General features: G+C 38.8%; 1 protein-coding gene across 4 annotated transcripts; it reads left to right on the forward strand.

Annotated features, from left to right (window-relative positions):
* Positions 1-555: 555 nt before the first annotated feature.
* On the forward strand, positions 556-17,631 carry esrp2 (epithelial splicing regulatory protein 2). Of its 4 annotated transcripts, XM_059531627.1 has the most exons (17): positions 556-711; positions 876-1,028; positions 1,556-1,684; positions 7,802-7,915; positions 8,259-8,373; positions 8,565-8,660; positions 8,779-8,833; positions 9,015-9,125; positions 9,387-9,519; positions 9,976-10,018; positions 10,434-10,735; positions 11,437-11,670; positions 11,749-11,947; positions 12,517-12,715; positions 13,525-13,693; positions 15,098-15,199; positions 16,400-16,539. In XM_059531627.1, the coding sequence occupies exons 2-16, from the start codon at positions 897-899 to the stop codon at positions 15,182-15,184; spliced, it is 2,118 nt and encodes a 705-aa protein (XP_059387610.1). In that variant the 5' UTR covers positions 556-711; positions 876-896; the 3' UTR covers positions 15,185-15,199; positions 16,400-16,539. The 4 variants fall into 4 exon arrangements, with proteins under 4 accessions (XP_059387610.1, XP_059387601.1, XP_059387606.1 ...); XM_059531618.1 differs by lacking the exon at positions 15,098-15,199 and having other exon boundaries at positions 16,400-17,631; XM_059531623.1 differs by lacking the exon at positions 15,098-15,199 and having other exon boundaries at positions 9,018-9,125; positions 16,400-17,631.
* The last annotated feature ends 1,777 nt before the right edge of the window (positions 17,632-19,408 follow it).

The following is a 19,408-nucleotide window of genomic DNA, read 5'->3' on the forward strand; positions in this document are numbered from 1 at the left end:
GTGATTGGTGGTTCAACGTGTCAGTCAAACTCCTTCATAACTGCATAAACAACTTCATGGCCAGAATAAACTATCATACAGTATGAGGCACAAGTAGCCTAATATCTATAGTTTTGTGAGATTGTGTGTTTGTCTAGTGAGAGTGGCAGAAACGAATAGGTTATTATGGAAGTGCACTGCCACGTCTAAAATATAACTTTTATTCGAGCTTTTATTCAGGAAGAGCATATGAGTGTGACGTTGTCTTAATCTTGAGTGAAGGTTTTTAAAAATAGGCCTGTTTCAAAGCTTTTCGAAATGTATTTATTTCAACGTAAGTGCACCTTTTTACGTAGATTAAAACGTTTACATTAAAAGGCAACAGCACGTCTGCATAGGTGTGTGTAACAGCAAAGCAGGACAAATGAATTCAGATCTTCTCTCCTACTTCCTAGTGCATGATGAACCAATCAGAACGGGTTAGATAGGTGCGATGGCAATACGCCCCGCCCTCACCTTTACAAACCAGCCAATCAACGCGCTCCTCCGGGAGATTGACTACAAACAGGAGGCCGAGCCAAAACCAGGTAACCAAGAGAAAACGAGACAGCGTGAAAAGCCTTGAGGGCGCGTAATGGGGTTAGCGTGAGACGAACCGGGACTGTTTTTTTCTGCCTTCTTTACCAGTCAAACCAGTAACTCTGGATAGAGAGCACACAAGTACTGCAACAGGTAGAGTCTCGTGCCGCACTCTCTCTCTTGTGTCCTTCTCTTGAAGTAATCTTCTGTCCTTCCTCGTGTACTTCAATTGAATTTCCATTTCTTTTGTTTGCTTCTCTTGGAGAAAGGTGAACCCTCGTGTTACTGTTTTATTTGATCTTTGCTCTTAATTGTAGTTTTTACCCTTGTGGTCCCTGATGGCTTCGCACAGTGATACTCTGGTGGTGTTCTTTGGGGCAACAGCTGGTGCAAATGGGGGTAAACTGGGGTCGGATGAAAGGGAATTAATTCTCTTGGTGTGGCAAATTGTGGATCTACATGAGAATAAGGTACGGACCTTTTGACCCTGTTTGAAGGTCTCTAACTTTAAACTACCCACCTAGTAATGTGCTAGTGTTAGAAACCACATTGACAGCTGACATTCACAAACGAGGTGCGCTTTTAGAGAGCTAAACGCGCTACATTGTGATTTACATCACCAGCAACAGCTGTTGTATTTGATCTGTTTGACAGCTTGATTCGAGCATTTATAATGTGGTGTTTTCAAGCCACGAGAGACGAAAGCGTGCCTTGTTTGGTGCGTGTCAAAGCCTATAGGTCAGTAACCCTGCCGTGTCTGCTTTGCATTCACACAAACACACTGCCTAAGATATCATCATCATCTTCTTCATCATCGCCATAGTGACTCGGTGTCAAACCCAGTGAGCTGCAGAACTAGACAGCACAGGCGCGTGGAGAACACTGGACGTTACGTCTGTGTTCTCGACGCCCAGGTGTGTGTTAATGGGCGCGTCGATGAGAAACCCCGCTAGAGATGCATTGCGAGGCCGGTTGAAAGAGCTGATGTTGTTGACAGGTGGGCAAGCTTCAGCGGACTCTAGTACAGCCGGACAGTGCGGATCTGTCGGAGCAGTGCAAGGAGGAAACCGGGCTCACGGCGGACGAGCTGTGCAAGGCCGAGCCCCTGGAGAGCTCCTTGCAACAGGTGAGAGTCCATGTTTCTTTAGTTTGAAGATAAATCAATTAAAACCTAAATATAAAGCAGTGACTTCCATCATTTTAATATGTGTCAGCATAATGTAAGTCTTTGATGTAGTACACATGATTTTAGCATGGGGTTGATTTTCAGGTGGCTTGCCATGGTGTGTAGTGTGTGTGTGTGTGTGTGTGTGTAGTTTGGGTGTGAAAGGAAGGCAGGCACAGACGCTCTGCTCTAGGGGAGAGTGCAGGTCTAGTCTTGTTGTGGACTGATGTGTTGAGCAGACATCTGGAAGACTGAATGTTTACCTGCGAACGCACCTACCTGAGAGCCATATATGTCAGGGAGTGAGCAAGAGTGATACAGACACACAGGGATGAGCTGGAGAGATGTTACCGTTTTTCTTTTTTGCTGCAATCCAGGCTCATTTATCAAGTAAGAGATGTATAATAGTTTTGGGTTGCTCCTGTGTTTTGCCAAAAGGCGGTTGTCGCCAAACGTGTTTCTCAAGCATGACGCAGAGAACATTTGTTTGTGCTCTGTAAACCTGTTCCCACCCCCCCACTGTTTCATAATGGACACCCTCTCATTACTGTCCCACAGAAAGCCATTTCGAGCTCAGAGTCTAAGCTCAGTTGTGGGACTAGACGTTTGTTGGAATTTATATATTTCATGTAATAAAGTACAATTGGAAATCATTAAAGAATGAATGGTGTCATTTAACATTTATTTTGTAGCATTCAGCTGGTGGCATGTCATCTTGATTCAGCTGTAGCCTATCCCCAGGGGGCTCTGTAAATATTAACTAGTAAAATCAATTTCTCCCTGCCTAGCTTTCGGAGAGATGGATAGAAAGACAAGCACTATCATACCATTGGTTCAGTTCAGTTCCGTTTTCTTGTTGTTTTCAAAGAAATACACCCACTAACATCAGGTGTTGTAAGAAACCAGGATATGACCAACAATTTGTTTCATGTTGAGTAACCTTATTTCACACATACTAACAAATAATGATCACAATATAGTTATTTTTATTGAATATTTGTTATTAAGAATATGAACAAAAAGCAAATTACAAACAATAGGAAATACTTTAGGGAAGATACAAATATCATTTACTTTTCCAGGTATATTAGATCGGTTTTAACTGTAGTATTCAAGTAAAAAATGTAATTATCAGATCCAAAATAACAGTTCACATTCTTCACTGTATGAATTAAATATACACTGATTCCTATTAAAGCTATAAATCCAATCATCACCTTGAGTTCTTTTTCACCCAGATGTCTCAACTTGAAGCAGTCTGTGTGAATATATTTACATACCATGATGTAGCAGAATCTATCTCTAAACACTGTATGTTGTCACCACAATACCACCCAGCCCTGTAAGGAACAGTGAGGGGTCTGGAGAAAGCTTGACAGAGTCTCACACAGGACTTTGACCTGTTGTCTTAAGTGAAAGATTCATTCAAGATCAATACCCTACACATAATATTGTGACGCATCTACTTTCTCACTGTTGTGTGTTTTTTATAAAATCGTCCTCACCAGTGTGTCTGAAGGGTTTTTAGAAGGGTTTAGAGTAGCTTACCCTGTCTTACTCACAGAATTTAGTCTAACCTGATCTGTTCTATTTGTATTGAGATGCGTTATCCAAAGAGAAACACAGGAAAAAAACATTGATCACTGCTGGCACTCACCTGGTGACTCGCTTTGGCTTTGCACCTGCTTTTAGATGCTTCTTATTAGACTCTGTGGGAATGGTGTGGTGCTAACGCACCTGTGTGTGTGAGGGAGAAAAGACTTTAAATAGAATAAAATTGTTCCTGGGAGATCATCAGTGTGTTTGTGGGAGAAAGAGATCTTGGGTGTGTTTTTTGAGACACAGGGTGTGTTATAAAGTGTTATTCTGTGAGCTCTCTGAGAAAGCACAGCAGGCTGGCAGGAGCGTGTCAGTACCTGTGTGTGATGAGCAGAGAGCTTTATTTCTTTACAGACTGTCAATGCACAGGGAGGGTTCTGGGAAATGCCTCTATGAAAGGATGAGTGACTCATTGATCCATTCTTTCATTCAGCCTCAGAAAGACATCCCATAAGTGAAGTGGTCATTTCTAGAAATGAATTAGTTGGATTTTGTGTCTCATGTTTTAACAGCATTGCATAAAGTGATTACAGAATGGATTCATCGAAATCAGTTGTATGTGACTGTTGCTTAAACATCCTGGTAGTTCAGCCGGCACATCCTGTTACCTTATCTAACGACACTCCCACTTCATCCTGAACAGACAGGTTGAGTTCTTCTCTAAAGTAAGCATGGGGCAGATAGTGCTTTACGATCTTGTGTTTTAGCATTTGGTACATTTTCCATGAAGCCTTATTTAATTATGGTTCAAAAGTTTGGAGTTGGTTAACCTTGAAAAAAAAAAAAAACACACTTACACAAATATTTTAAACAGCGCAACGGTTTTCAGTAATCAGAAATGTTACTTGAATCAAATCAGCAAATTAGAGTGATTTCTGAAGGATCATGTGACACTGATCACTAGAGTAATGACTGCTAAAAATTCAGCTCTGCCATCAGTAAAATATCAAAATTGAAAGTACTTATTTTATGTTATAATATTACACAACATTCTTTAAAAAAAAAAATCAATAAATAATAAATTGTATCAACCCTAAACTTTTGAACAGTGATATGTAAGGAATATTTTCTGCTGGTAGTTGTTTGGTGTACAAAATAAATGCTAAAATCTTTGCACCCGGGATCTTAAGTTACCACCATAAGTGCATTTTACTAAGGAACAATCTTTCATAGAGGGATTCTGTTGCTCACTTGCGTGAAGAACAACCCTACAGATAGCATCCCTTTACTTCAAGAGAGGAAAAATTTGAATTCTGCCTCTTTATATATATACACACACACACACACACACACACACACACACACACACACACACACACACACACACACACACACAGTGAGAGCAAACTTTGCTCAACAGGACACACTGATTGATTGTCATGCCAAAGATCAAATTTCTCTCTCACTCTCCCTACCAGCAGAGAAGAATGTGAAACTGAAACTCAGATCAAGTTTAACTGCCGTGTGTATCTTATGCTAACTATGCAAATGCTTTTCTCAATGCTGGACTGGCTATTGGACTCATTCTGTTTTTGTATTTAAAGTAAAAAATGGACCAAATTTGAAGTTTTTCCTTTTCTAGCCAGTGAAATATTACTCGTTATATCTAGCTTTTTCCTGAAGTTTGATCTCCCCTCTCTAATCGTGTGAAGGCAGAGGGTGTGTCAGTGTGATTTAGCAGAATGTTTGTGTAGCACAAATTAAGTTTGCACTTAATTATTGCAGTTGCTAATTAGTGCAAGGTGGGGTTGTGTAGTAAAAACAGCCATGGACACACAATACACAAGTGCACACACACTTGCTACAAATGCTAAGTGTGTGTGTGTGTGTGTGTGTGTGTGTGTGTGTGTGTGTTTTGAGTGTGACCGTGTACTATTTAAGCCTAACTTGAGATTACTTAAAATGAGATGTTAAGCTCTTGATGTATACTTTTAAGAATGGTCGGGTATTTACGAAAGTCTTGTTAAGCCCTTAATGACTAACAGAAGCCTCGTATTTGCATGAGATATGAAGATAGACATGTAATGTGGAAAAACAGCATGTCACTGTCCAAGAGCAAGATGGCAACGTCTCAATGAGTCTCAGTTCTGCCTTTTAGTTGTTCTCAGTGGTTTGAGATCTTTATATATCCTTATATATATCCTCCAAAATTCTCAGTTTGTAGATTAGTCGGGTTATGTATTTTGCACTTAATCTTTGAAACTTGTCAACTTCTTTATATCTTAGTTCCTTTTACTTTTAATTGCTCTGGGTAAAGGCAACGTTTGCTTGTGTTATCAGCACTGACCCAAATGATATGAAAATTAAGCCATAAAGGGGCTATCTGTTCTATTCATACTCTAGCTAGAGTCTGACAAACAGTAACTGTTCATCCCTGCTCTTCTAACTCACTGTTGATTGATATTTAAATCATATAAATGTCATGTTTGATTGATCATTCAGTCAGTATTTTTTTATTTTTCTTGATCTGAGCTTGAATTAGTTTAATTAGTTTGATGAAAAAAAAACTGTTGGTGTAGGTGGTATAACCTAAAACGTACATTGTGAGTATTTTTAATATCAGAGAAATTGTATATCATGTTATTTTTGTTGAAAATGTAGCATATGTATCATATATTTATATAATTAATATTATAGCCATGTTTTTTAGTGCAGTCTAATGAATAAAATATTTAACATTTTTATTTGTCAATGTATGTTTATTTAGAATATACATTATTTGGTTTCTCTGTTTCTTATTGAAACAAACCAAAACATGTTTATTAGTTAACACTGCAGTTAAAAATGGAAAACAAAAAACTAATATAAAGCTATTAATCCAAATCTCATTCAGAGCCATGAAATAGCTGATAAATACACATCGGTGAGTGCACATTGTTAAATTGTGTATATTAATACTGCAAGTTGGGAGTAGAAACAACTAAACATTGCTTCATTCAGTGCCTACACTTTTAAAAGTGATTTTTCAAAATTGTAAATAACATAAAAATCATTTTAGTGAGCTACATTTAACAATAAATTTGTTTTAAAGTTTCTAACTCAAAATTCCATATTTAATGAAATGTTATTTGCTGTTTCTTTCCAGTTGTTTGGGAAATTTGCTAGCAATTTATGAGTGTAAAATTGTTTCTGCACTTTTTTTACAATATAAGAACAGCCCTTAATTACATAATTTTTCTCGTTGACTTGTGAGACATTTCTTTGCTTTTCCCGTACTCTCATGTGAATAACACAAAGCACTCAAATCAGCAGTCACGTCATAGTTGGTGGTTAACCTGTACTGCTGTTGACTGATGCAGAGATAGATAAGTTTACTAAACATCTGTAATGGTTCATTAAGAACTCTTGTTTTTGCTAAACACAGGTGAATGTGGGAGCCCCTATAGCTGGGAGTGAGCAGGTGGTGTGTTTTTAGAGCTGGACAAACGCTCTTCATTTGTTTAGTCATTGATCTCTCTGGTCACATGAAATACTTTTATCTGAAAAGACTGCCACGGCTCACTTCCTGTATTTTCACCAAACCAGTCTGACCAGCTGCTTGATCTACAAAACAAGCATACGTATACGCATGGAGCAGCATGTTTAGATATCACAACATCATTTGGGTTTCCTTTGTGCTGCCCTTGACATTGTAGTTTTTTTTTGTTGTTGTTGATAAAATAGATTTCAATAAATTTTTCAATGTGTATAATGATTAACAAGGAAATATTGATAAATAATAAACCAATAATAAAACTTTCACAATGCCACCTGTAATTATCCGAGTTTCTGTGGTGGTTGTGAGGTCTTTTGCTTGAGCTTTTGTATCACAAATTGGAACCGTTATTTCCTACAAAAATGTAATTTAGAACTTATTACCTTTCTAAAGTTTGTTGTGTGTTGGTAAGAAGGTTTAAACCAGTTTATGCTCACCAAGTCTGCAAAAAATACAGTATACAAAAATACTGTAAAAATATACTGAAAACTGTACTTTATTACAATTGCAAAGCTGAATTTTCAGAAGTCATTACTCCAGTCTTTAGTGCTACATGATTTCTTTCAGAAATTACACTAAAATGCTGATTTGGTGCTCAAAAATTTCTTATTAATGTTGAAAATGTTTGTGCTTTTTAATTTTGTAGAAACTGTGATACTTTTTTGGTTTGATTTTTGTCATTTTCTTTTAATGCTATATTTATTTCTTTTTTACTTTCTATTCAATTTGAAATGGAAATCTTTTGAAACGTTAGAAATGTCTTTACTGTCACTGTTGATAAATTTAACATGTCGTTGCTGAATAAAAGCAATTAAAAATGTTATTTATTATTTTTTTTTTAAAAAGAAAGAAAAATCACACTGACCCCAAACCTCTGAATAGGCTAGATATGCAGGGAAATGAATCTAATGCCTAAACCTGCATCTAATGCTGGGTGTTTTTGATTAGAAATAAAGTTATTCTGGATTCCTTATGTTTTTCACCGTTTCCATTTCTGTCTCTAGTTTCATCAGTCTGTGTCAGCTGAACTGAAGTCTCTGGGCAGAAGCTCCTACACGCTGTGTGTGGACGGACCACTGCTTATTCGACAGGTGCTGCACCCTGAGGCCTCCAAAAAGGTAACACACTCTTTCCAAAGTCCAAAGGGATCATCATCCTTAAGTATTTTGATTTAATCCACCTTTAACTAATGCTATTTAAACTGGAAAGGAAAAGCCTAGGGATGTGTGTGTGTGTGTGTGTGTGTGTGTTTATTCTTCTGACATTTCTAAATTAGCTGTCAGTTTGTGGTATAATATGTTAAGCAGCAACATGTTATAATCTTCACAAGAATGCATTAAAGGGCCCTCAATCCGTTTTCTATCTCTTTTTTTTTTGGTCTCCTCTGCCCTTCCCTCAGGCTCTTCTAAAACATATTTTCTAGTGTGCATCTCCCTCATTTGTCTCTGTGTTCTGTTGTAGAATCTAGTGCTGCCAGAGTGCTTCTACACATTTGTGGACTTGAAGAAAGAGTTTCACAAATGCTGCCCAAACGCAGGCCCTGTCAAAGATCTCACTCTCACCTCCATGCTGGACTGTATCCTGCAAATGCTTTTAGGTTTACTGTGTAACTACTTGTAACTTTTTTTCTTTTTTTTTATCTCTATTTTAGTTTTATTTTGCTTGTTTATCACTTTTCTCACTTGCATTTACTGGTTCATGTGTTCAGCGTTTTCAGCTGTTTTAGTAGGAATGTGTGCATGTATGAGGCCTTGACATTGTTGTCAGATGTGTGTATTCCAGCAGCAGTGGAGCAGGAGGCCGGACTAAGGGAGGTGAAGAACATGGTTTTGCTAATTCTTCATCTCCTGGATGAGCCTTACAGTGAGTCACTCATAGTGGATTGATCCGTGCAGTTTATATACTGATAAAACCTTAAAGATTTCGCTTTTGATATGCACTGATCACATGATTTCATAATTACACTTTTTTTTCTTTGTAGATCACAAATTCTCCACTTTTGAGACCGTAAGCTACAAGTTTGAATCCGGAGCATGGTATGTACTTAGTCATATGCCGTAGTGTGATTATTTTTATTTTATTTTTATTTTATTTTTTTTGCAAACATTTGTGGGGTTTCCCATTATAAGACTGGTCTTTACTTTGATCAAAGCCCATAAGAATGCTGCTAAGCATGAGTGATTGTTACCTGTGTGTCTGCATGTGCATGCCTTCCAGCAGTAAGACAGAAGCTGTGGACAGTGAGACGGTTATCAGAGCTCGTGGGTTGCCATGGCAGTCATCTGATCAGGACATCGCTCGCTTCTTCAAGGGCCTCAACATTGCCAAGTGAGAATACAGCTCAGTGTAACACTGAAAGGCACACTCACAATGACATGGTGCATGCACTCAGAAAAGACCCTTAAGTACACATTAACAGTGTAATGCAAAACTCAGTAAGACTTTGAAGGCAAATTCAGCCAAATGTCAAACAGGGACTTTCACTAGAGTGTCCAAGCTGACTTATCATAACGAGCACATTTTAAAGGTTGCATGCCAAATGTTTTGTATCTCTGCCTTTGTTTGACTTGTGTGTGTCTTTATCATCAGAGGTGGCGTTGCGCTGTGTTTAAATGCTCAGGGCCGGAGGAACGGAGAAGCTTTGGTGCGCTTCATAAACTCTGAGCACAGAGACATGGCACTGGATCGACATAAACACCACATGGGCAACAGATACATTGAAGTGAGTCCACCTCCTCAAAGCATCAAAACCATCCTTTATTTTATGCATGCATTATGCACAAGAATACTTGCTTTTAGTCTGAGATGGTTCTGATTCTTATATGTTGGAAATATTAAATGTATACTAGGCTTGTGAGTAACTACATTGTCATAACCTACTAGTATTTGAGTTGTCTGATGATGGATTTAGAGACGCCACTTTTTGTAGAGTTTACTTTGACAGTCTAAAGTCATGCTAAAGCACAGCATACTAAAGAAGCTGCACCTCTGAATTTATTCTCATTAAAGTATTGTTGTTTAAAACGTTAAAGCTGAAATCTGAAAAAAAAAACATAATCACCTTCAGTAATGAACAAATCGGCCCTCTCGACCCATTCCTAATTTACACAATGTAAAGGATACAGTTTAGATCAAAGGCATGCAGCCTACTCTTATGACACTGTTTCATTTGTTTCAGGTGTATAAAGCGACTGGAGAGGAATTTCTAAAGATTGCAGGAGGTGAGACATTTACATGAAGTTTTCATTTGTAATCTGAGCAGACACTTTCCATTTGTAGAGTAAATCTCCATCCACTATTGCCAGGTGTGTGTGTCCTTGCCTCACCCCCCCCCTGTGGGAATGAAAGACTCTTTGTGAGTCTCTTCCCCTTGCTGACTCATGCAGGGCAGGTAGAGGGGGAAACTCTATTCCCCTTCCCTCCTGCCCCCGGCTCTGGCCAGGCCACAGAGAAAGAGAGGTTCCCTCAGGGAGGAGGATGGGTCGGCAGCCTCTGAAAAGCCTTACACACAGCAGGTGTAAAAGAACAGAGGCCTGCCGAGATATCATTACAGTGCGTGTGGATGTTTCTGCTCAACTGTTTCACAGCAGTGTCATTATGACGTTTTTAAATGTAAAATTCCTCATCTTTTGACAGGCACATCCAATGAGGTAGCTCAGTTTCTTTCTAAGGAAAACCAAGTGATAATCCGAATGCGTGGGCTTCCGTTCACTGCTACTCCTCAGGATGTTCTGGGCTTCCTTGGCCCAGACTGCCCAGTGACTGATGGGACAGAGGGGCTTCTGTTTGTGAAGTACCCAGACGGACGTCCCACAGGCGACGCGTTTGTTCTCTTTGCCTGCGAGGAATATGCCCAGAATGCCCTGAAGAAGCACAAACAGATCCTGGGCAAGAGATATATTGAGCTGTTCCGCAGTACTGCAGCTGAGGTCCAACAGGTAAAGATGATTTATATTTACCCTCAGAGACCCAAGCACTGGTATTTATGATGTAATTTTTTTTCACCCTTTTGCTTTTCTTTAGGAAGCTGTTGTAAAATCCATTTCGTTTTGCATCTGGTAATATGGCAAAATTGCAAATTTCAAATGTAAAAAAAATCATATTTCAGCCATTAAGGATGCATTCATGAAATTTTATGTAACTTATCTTAAAAACCATAATAAATATTCATATCAAAGCATATTTTAACTATGTATTAAATTGAATAGCCCTTGATGTATTGTATTATTGTATATGTATTTTTATATCAACGGGACAATGACAAAAGCTCAGTAGAAAAGTGTTTTTTTTTTTTTTTTTTTTTTTTTTTTTTTTTTTTTTTTTGCACCTTTCTTTGAAATTCAGGGTCCATTGAGTAAGATGCATAACTCATAATTTTGGTAACACTTTAGATTAGGGAACACATTCACTATTCACTATTAAGTTTTTCCTCAAACACCTAATTTGCTGCTTATTAATAGTTAGTAGGGTAGTTGTTATGTTTAGCTATGGGGTGGATTATTTGATTGCTTTTCACAAATGTTGCAGTTCTGCTATTTTGGGTCTTTGTTGGTTAAACAGAGCAAAAAAAGCTTGGGGTACTCTTGTATGAAACCAGCATCTTGTTTTTTATTACCATTTTTTTGTATCTTCAAACTAGGTTTTGAATCGCTACATGTCCACTCCATTGATCTCCACACTTCCTCCTCCGCCTTCGATGGTATCTATGCCTGTGTTAGCCTCGTCACCCTTCATCACCACCGGCAGCACGCGAGACTGCATCAGGCTGAGAGGTCTGCCGTACATCGCTGCCATCGAGGACATCCTGGAGTTTATGGGAGAACACACCATTGATATCAAACCACATGGGGTGCACATGGTCTTTAACCAACAGGTGACTCCATGAAACGAGAAACATCAGGTGTTTGTGGGATGATCCTTCGAATCACCTTTTCTTGGTCCATCTTTATAGGGTCGACCCTCTGGTGATGCCTTCATTCAGATGAAGTCAGCTGACCGTGCGTTTATGGTGGCTCAGAAGTGCCACAAGAAGATGATGAAGGACCGTTACGTGGAGGTGTTCCAGTGCTCCACTGAGGAGATGAGCTTTGTGCTGATGGGGGGCACGCTTAACCGCAGCGGCCTCTCGCCGCCTCCTTGCAAACTGCCCTGTAAGAGACTTTCTGCTACTTTATGGAGCTTTTTAAATGCCAAATGCTTGTTGGAAACCACATGATAAGATGAACTGCACTGTTAATTTGAGTTAGTATTTAGTGTGAGCCAGCAGCTGTAATCTGTTCCTGTTCAAGAGATGCTGATCTGTGTGTAGTGTTCCAGTCTGCACTCTTCTGCTCCTATCAACTGGTCCCTTTGAGATTAGATTTCAGCTTATCTACAAGAAAGCAGTGTGATCACATCTGTCACAGATCTAAAGGTGCAACATTTTGGCATTTAAGAAAGAGCAAGCCTGTAGCGGCACTCAAGTAAGGCCTGTTTACTCTGTGATTTGATCTGGTTGTTTGATCTTGGCTTGAGAATGGGCCGTATGTGTACTACTGTACATCAGAGAAGACAGTAGCGGTCCCTGTGCCAGTTAAACTAAGTATACATGACATTCACACACTCCTTCAAGATCAGCTGTGTTTTTCTCTGTGTTTGTGTGGGGGGCGGGGGTTAGATTTAGCATGTCCACTTGGTGAAAATTTCTTCATAATAAAGCACTTTGTCATGTCTTTCTCAGGTCTCTCTCCACCAACATATGCTGCATTTTCTGCAAATCCAGGTATGCTTCCCACTGAGGCAGCGTTGTATCAGCCCCCCCTGCTGGCCACTCCAAGAACTCCACAGGGCCCAGCACATAACCCTGCACCTGCTTTAGCCTACTACTCTCCACAGCTCTACATGAACATGAACATGAGCTACACCACCTACTACCCCAGGTACAATGAGAAGACAAGTCTGTGTAGGGATTTACCTTGGTCTAAATTAATTTTTACATTCCATCTGGTTAAATGGTTTTGTTGCCTGTGGCACATAGTGAAGGTAAAATTTGCGGTACTATTGATTAATAGAACATTAGCATGTTTATTACCATTTAGAAAAAAAAAGAGAAACACCATTCTCTTTTCATTATATAAGTGTATTAGCAATAGTAGTAATCACAATCACAATGACTATGATTTCAGCAAGTAATATACACTACTGTTGAAGGTGTCAGAATTTCAATCTATTTCATATAAATGCTGTTATTTTGAACTTTGTTCATCAAATAATCCTGTGGGAAAATTACACAATTTCCACAGAAATGTAGGTAATTTGATGATAAATATTTCCTGAGCACCAAATCAGCAGATTAGAATGATTTCTGAATTATTTCTGAAAATTCAGCTTTGCCATCACACTAATAAAATTATTTTTAAAATATATTAAAATAACAAATTTATTTTAAATTGCAATAATATATTTTACAATTTTACTGTATTTTTTTATTAGCAATTCAATGCTCTGGCCACAAATTCAGTCCTTGGTGACCATAAGAGTTCTTTCAAAAACATTTTTAGATTTACAATCCCAAACATTTGACTGGTTGTTTACTTCGTAAGTCTAATTGAAACGTGGTCAATCAGCTTGCTTCAAATGGAGCTTCTCCATTCCGATATAATGTATGTTATAATATCATTTGTTAATGCATCTGTTTTGGAAAACCTTTTGTTTTCTTCCCCCTCTCAAACTCATCTCGTCTCTCTAGTCCACCGGTCTCTCCCTCCACGGTGAGTTATTTTGCGGCCCCGCCGGGTTCAATAGCAGCAGCGGGTCCTGCCCTCCTTCCCCCTCAGCCCGGGGCACTGGTGCGAATGCAGGGTCTGCCATACAACGCTGGGGTCAAAGACATCCTCAGCTTCTTTCAGGGATATCAGGTATCTCCTCATTTTACCTCTCTCACACATTCATTCAGGTTCTAAAGTTCAAAAACAAGCGTTTAATAAGCAGTGCACCTCTCACCTGAGAAATTACTAGGACCCTGGTTCTAGTGGATAAACAGCACACATCTTAAAAAGTTTCCATGTAGTGTTTTATGCTGAATCACTGTGTACGTTTTGTCCTCTCATTAGCTGACAGCTGATTAGGCGGAGACGTCAGAGGATGGTATGACTCCAGCACTCAGAGGAGGAGGAAAGAGGGTTGAGTTAGATGGAACTGAGTGCTTTTATTTTGGGCACGGGTTTGTGTGTGCTTTCTCTCTTACAGTATATAAATACACCGCCATGGGAGGAGATTTCCTAGATATTCTAGTTTATTCTCTGTTGTGTGGTGGGCTTGGTAAAACTGTTCAGCATGCAGCGTCCCTGCCCTCTCCTCTAAAGCGTGTGACACTCTGAGCTGTACGTCTAACACTGTTCACAAAGCGTAGCACAGTGGCGCGTGTGTGAAATGTAGAGTCCAGGCTTGACTCCTGGCTGAACCGATGAAATGGATCTGAGCCCAGTCCATTCTCCAAGTGTGCTTTTAACCTCTGATACACAATGCACACTACGGGCCTCTGTGTGCGGGAAGTGTTTTGTTTTTTTGGCAGGTGATCTGGACCCCCTATATCTTTCTATATCTATAGTGCATCCATCTTATGTGCAACCCTGTACGATGCATACTTCTTATTTCTGTCGTGCAGTGTTGGGCTGGTGTGTTGTTTTAAAGGAATATTTGGACTGGTGTCACCTCTTGAGGTTTAAGGCACTGCGCTTCAGATCTGTTTGAAGAGACTTTTCAATGAACTACAAGATTTGACAAAATTCTTTATTTCAGTTTGCTCAATACTCTTTCCTTCATTTGCTTACTTTTTACATTTTCAAACATGCAGTAGACATAGGGATGTGAATATGTGATCTGACAATAATTGAATTAAATTATGCTTTGATTTTATGATTTAATTTTTTCGTGCTTAATATTTTTGTGGAAACCATGATATCCCAAACTTCTGAATGCTCATAAAACTGATTGCTTAAATTTTTTTTTTTTTTTTTACATTTTTTTTTTATTTAAATGGTATTCTATAATAAATACAAAGTTTAAAAGAATTTTAAATGGAAATCATTTGCAGCATTAAATGCATCCTAAATTAATAAAAATATTAATTTCTGCAAGATAAATATTTTACATCCACTTTATTTAAAAAACTAAAAAAGCAGCTCTTTTTACACCCCTAGTAGAAATGCATACTGCTGTAGCGTCACCTGTACATGTATGGACATGGTTTAGAAAAAGTGCTGATTGTTGTGAGTGTAACGTGAGGCCTGTGGCACTGACTGTGGCTCATTGTGCTGTAGTACGCTCCTGAAGACTACAGCAGCTTGGTCGGAGTGAGTGATCAGGGCCGGAGTCTCATTCAGCCTAAAGAGTGGCTTTGTCTGTAGGGGCAGCCTCTCCAGGTAAGCTCCCATGATGCCCCTGTGACCTGAACCCATGGCTTGTGCATGGACTAATACTCTAACTCCTCCCCTCACTTCCACTGCTCTGGGGTGACCTCCAATCAGAAGTGGAGTTCCGCAATACTCTCTTCTGTTTTTGTATCTCTGTAAATCTTCACTCTCTGCTTGTTGCGTAATTAGTCCCAGTATGCTTTGATCCAGGTGCTGCTGTTTTAAGAAGCTCTTTTGTAATAATGCTCTTTCTCTCCAGTCTTAATTGGTTTGGGCTTTGAATGTCTTGATCTCGTAGCATCATTGTTCTTAACTTACTGCAAGTCTCCTGCCTATAAGGGTTTCCAATCATATATTCTTTAATTTTCAGCTGATTTGATGATTAATCCAAACTCAAATCCTGTTTCTCTCCGTAGCAATTCACTTCAGTTTTTCCTGACCTTTTCTGACCTTATTCTAATACATGCCAGTGGTGAATGTTATGTTATTGTATTTTATTTTACATGCCAGTGGTGAATTTTTATTGAATTTTATAATTTATCTTTTTTCCTAGTCACTTGTTAATCATGCTAGCAGCATGCTAGACACTTGTTAATCATGTTGGAAACATGCTAGCGAGATGCTTGTAACTTGCTAATCATGCTAGTCCCTTAATAATCATTAACAACATGCTAATAACTTACTAATCATGCCAACAACATGCTTGCGACATACTAGTCATTTGGTAATAATGCTAGCAACATGCTAATGACATGCTAGTAAATTTGTTAATCATGCTAGCGACATGTTAGTCATGCTAGCCACATGTTAATGACTTGTAACATGCTAATCATGCTAACGACGTCTATTTTTCTGATAGATTGTATTGTCTTCAGAACTTTAAAACTACTTCAAATTAGTTAAAACTGAAAACCCTCAAACTTTAAGCTTTTAAAACTACTACAAACTTTCTGGTTAGGCTTTTTTCAAGCCAATTTAAAGTTTGCCTACAAACTTTACTATCTAGTTTATTTTATTGTATTTAATTTTTGCATGTCAGTGGTGAATTTTATTTTACACTGGAATATGTAAAAATATTGCTTGCTTTTTCTTCCCTTTTCCTAATACGTGCCTCTAATGTAATTAAATTTAATTTTTAATTTAAATAAAATTTTAGTTTCCTCCGGAATATATATCTGTAAAAAGCGCTAATTTTTCTTTTTGGTGTAGCTCCAGGCGGACTCTGTGCTCATGCTGTATAACTGGAGTGGTCAGCGCAGTGGGGAGGCACTGGTGACCTTCCCCAGTGAGAAAGCGGCCAGACAGGCTGTAGCCGAATGCTCCAATCTTCCCCTCTCCGGCCACCCCATCCGCCTGGCCTGCTGCGAGTGACCACACACAGACCATTACACCCCCTGAGGGAGGACCGCACTTCACCTGTCTCACCCCTTTCTCCCTCATTACCTGTCTTTTGGCTTTCCAGACAGTTGTCCTGTTGTTCTTGACACGAAGTAGGACGGGACCTGACACAGAAGCACTGTATATAAGTTTATATACACACGGTTAACCATCTCCGTAGCATTGCCTCACTGCTTGTGTGTTTGTGTGTGAAATTGAGATCAGTGGCATGCATGCTAAACTCTTCCTGTGGCTTTTGATGTCAAGATCTCTTCTGTCCTATTTCAAGACTTAAAGTAAAGGTTATGGAACACGAGGTCTTCCTGTTGTTATAAACACAGCTGGGCAGTCCAGTCAGGCTGCAGTCCTTGCCTTACACTAGGGAACCAAAGTGCAATGCAATACTTTTTTGCCGTTCTGGATAAAGGAATATTTTGAAATAGTGAGATTGTAAGAAACCAAATATATGCTTTGAGACCGTTATGTTGCACATAGGATTAAAAAAGGGCATAATGGTTTTTCCCCAGTGTACCTCTGCACTGTTTGGACTTACAGCCTTCAGACTTATTCCTTATTTAATAGAGATCAGACCAAGTATGTACTCCATAGACTTGCATGAACTGATTTTTAGTTAAATCCATTTGAAATTGAATCATTTTTTTTATTTAAAGTAAAAGAGTTGTTTGTGTGATCTACATTCAGTAATGCTTGTTCTTTATATGAATTACATCGATAGAGGTGTGTATTCTGTTGCCCCCAGAGTCCTGTGAGAATGTGCAGACTGAACTTTGCCGAGGTCTTACCTTGTTTTGGACTTTATAATGATTTGAAATGCGGTCTATGTATGTTCTTTTCTACTGCTACCAGACTGCTTTAATCATGAGCTTCATTTTTTCCCCCATGACTACATTACCTGGAGTGCAATACAAGGCTGAACAAAATATCACACCTCTCTGGTGAAAGAAGGGGCCTTTTTCCCCCAAAAATGTATGAAATGTTTATGTATGTGTGTAAAGAAATGTGACTCTTAGATGCAACAAATAAATTGATATTTCTCTGACATCGTCAGATTGGACTTGAGCTTTTTTTGGACCAGGTTTGCGTTATGGAAATTAAGAGCAGTTGTCCTCCGCCTTCTTGACTCCAAGGTAACCCATTGTTCACAACAATTTTATGTGACTTTCCCTGTTTTTCATAATTTCCGCTCCTTAAAAATGCCTGTGGATTTTAGTTTTCAGGTTTTAGTGTTATTAAATTACACTTTTGAAATTAGATTAAACCACATAATATATCCAGGTTTTCTGAAATGTTTAAAAAGGTAGTTTTGCGTTATTTTAATTTTATTTGGTTTTAAAAATGTCTCTGTGTGTATAAAAACATGAGCAAGATATATATTGGTAGGTACGATTAACCGGTGGAGATTTTGGACTGTCGTCTCTATTACATCCTCACTTTACGTCGCTGAGTGATTTAAGCTAATTTAAAGGTCCCATGGCATTAACATTTCACTTTATGAGGTTTTTTTAACAAATGAGTTCCCCTAGACTGTCTATGGTCCCCCAGTGGCTATAGAAATGTCCATAGGTGTAAACCAAGCCCTGGGTGTCCTGCTCTGCCTTTGAGAAAAGCTCAGACACGCTGATCTGGAATCTTCCCCTTATGTCGTCATAAGGGGAAAGGTTACCTCCCCTTTCTCTGCTTTGCCCGCCCAAACATTTACATTTAATTCAGTCGCAATAGAGGATCACAGTCCCGCCCACAGCCCGAGAGAGCTTTGGTGCCGGAAGTAAATTTCCCATTCATTTCTCCCATTGACTTTCGGAAAAATCCGTATCCAAAGAGTTTTAGAGCATGTGTGATGATAACCAGCTACAGCTGAACTCATAAGCATATAACATATCATTTCGAGTGAAAAAATTAAGAGAAAATCCAAAAGTCAAAGGTACAAGCAGGGCTGCCAACTTTTGAGTTCATCTTAGAGTGAGATTGTGGGGGCGGGGCTTATTTATGTGGGAGGGGCTTATGGAGGGGCGTGGCCTGGTATGGAAAATATACAAACACAAAATCCTTGCATTAGCAGAAGTGTATTAAGTATATATTGATTGTCAAAGTATTTGGTATATGTACAGAATTTCTTGGGAGATTTACATTTAATTTTCACAAACATTTTACAGAAATAGGAACATCCATACTGACACCAGTCAACTATCTGGAAATGATTGATGAATTGTGATTGTTATAAATAAAATATTTTTAATATGGGATGTTAATATGACATTCTGTTCTTAGAAAACAATAATTAACATTAACTACTAGGCATGTCCAGATATTTGTCATCTGGAAATGCTTTTGTACTGTTTTGTTATGATAAAAGTTATGTAAAATAACTGCTCAGTGCTGCAAAACAAACAACTCTGCTAATGCTAACTTAATCCTATATAAACTATATAACAGCATAGGCCTATTAGTTACTAGCCTAACCTGGACGGAGACACGGAGCACCCTGTAACTCACTGACCTGCCTGCGTTTAGAGCCCTGCGTGGGACTGTTTTCTTAAACCCGCACGCTCCCGCTGAATGTATGACCAGGCCCGCCCTGTTTGGGTCCACTCCCACCCGCTCCCGCGTACTTTAAATGTACACAAATAGGTAGGATACTCAGACTAAATATTCGTTCAAGTTAACATCCAGAATAACCGATTTTAAACATGATTGCATTTAAATAATATGAAGTAACCGATGCTAAACCAAAGCACCACACATGGCAAAAACATTGGGTATTTTTTTATTAGCTATATAAAAAAAATTAAACCGTTAAAACAAAACCAAAAGCGGCACCTC

The sequence above is a fragment of the Carassius carassius genome, chromosome 3 (genome assembly GCF_963082965.1).
Source record: "Carassius carassius chromosome 3, fCarCar2.1, whole genome shotgun sequence".
Lineage (NCBI taxonomy): Eukaryota > Metazoa > Chordata > Actinopteri > Cypriniformes > Cyprinidae > Carassius > Carassius carassius.

Bases quoted from the DNA above. Each gene is read 5' to 3' on its own strand.
- esrp2 (XM_059531618.1), top strand. From the start codon at position 897: ATGGCTTCGCACAGTGATACTCTGGTGGTGTTCTTTGGGGCAACAGCT. The intron at 1,029-1,555 runs GTACGGACCTTT...TGTTGTTGACAG, and splicing joins TGGATCTACATGAGAATAAG to GTGGGCAAGCTTCAGCGGAC. The intron at 10,736-11,436 runs GTAAAGATGATT...TCTTCAAACTAG, and splicing joins CTGCAGCTGAGGTCCAACAG to GTTTTGAATCGCTACATGTC.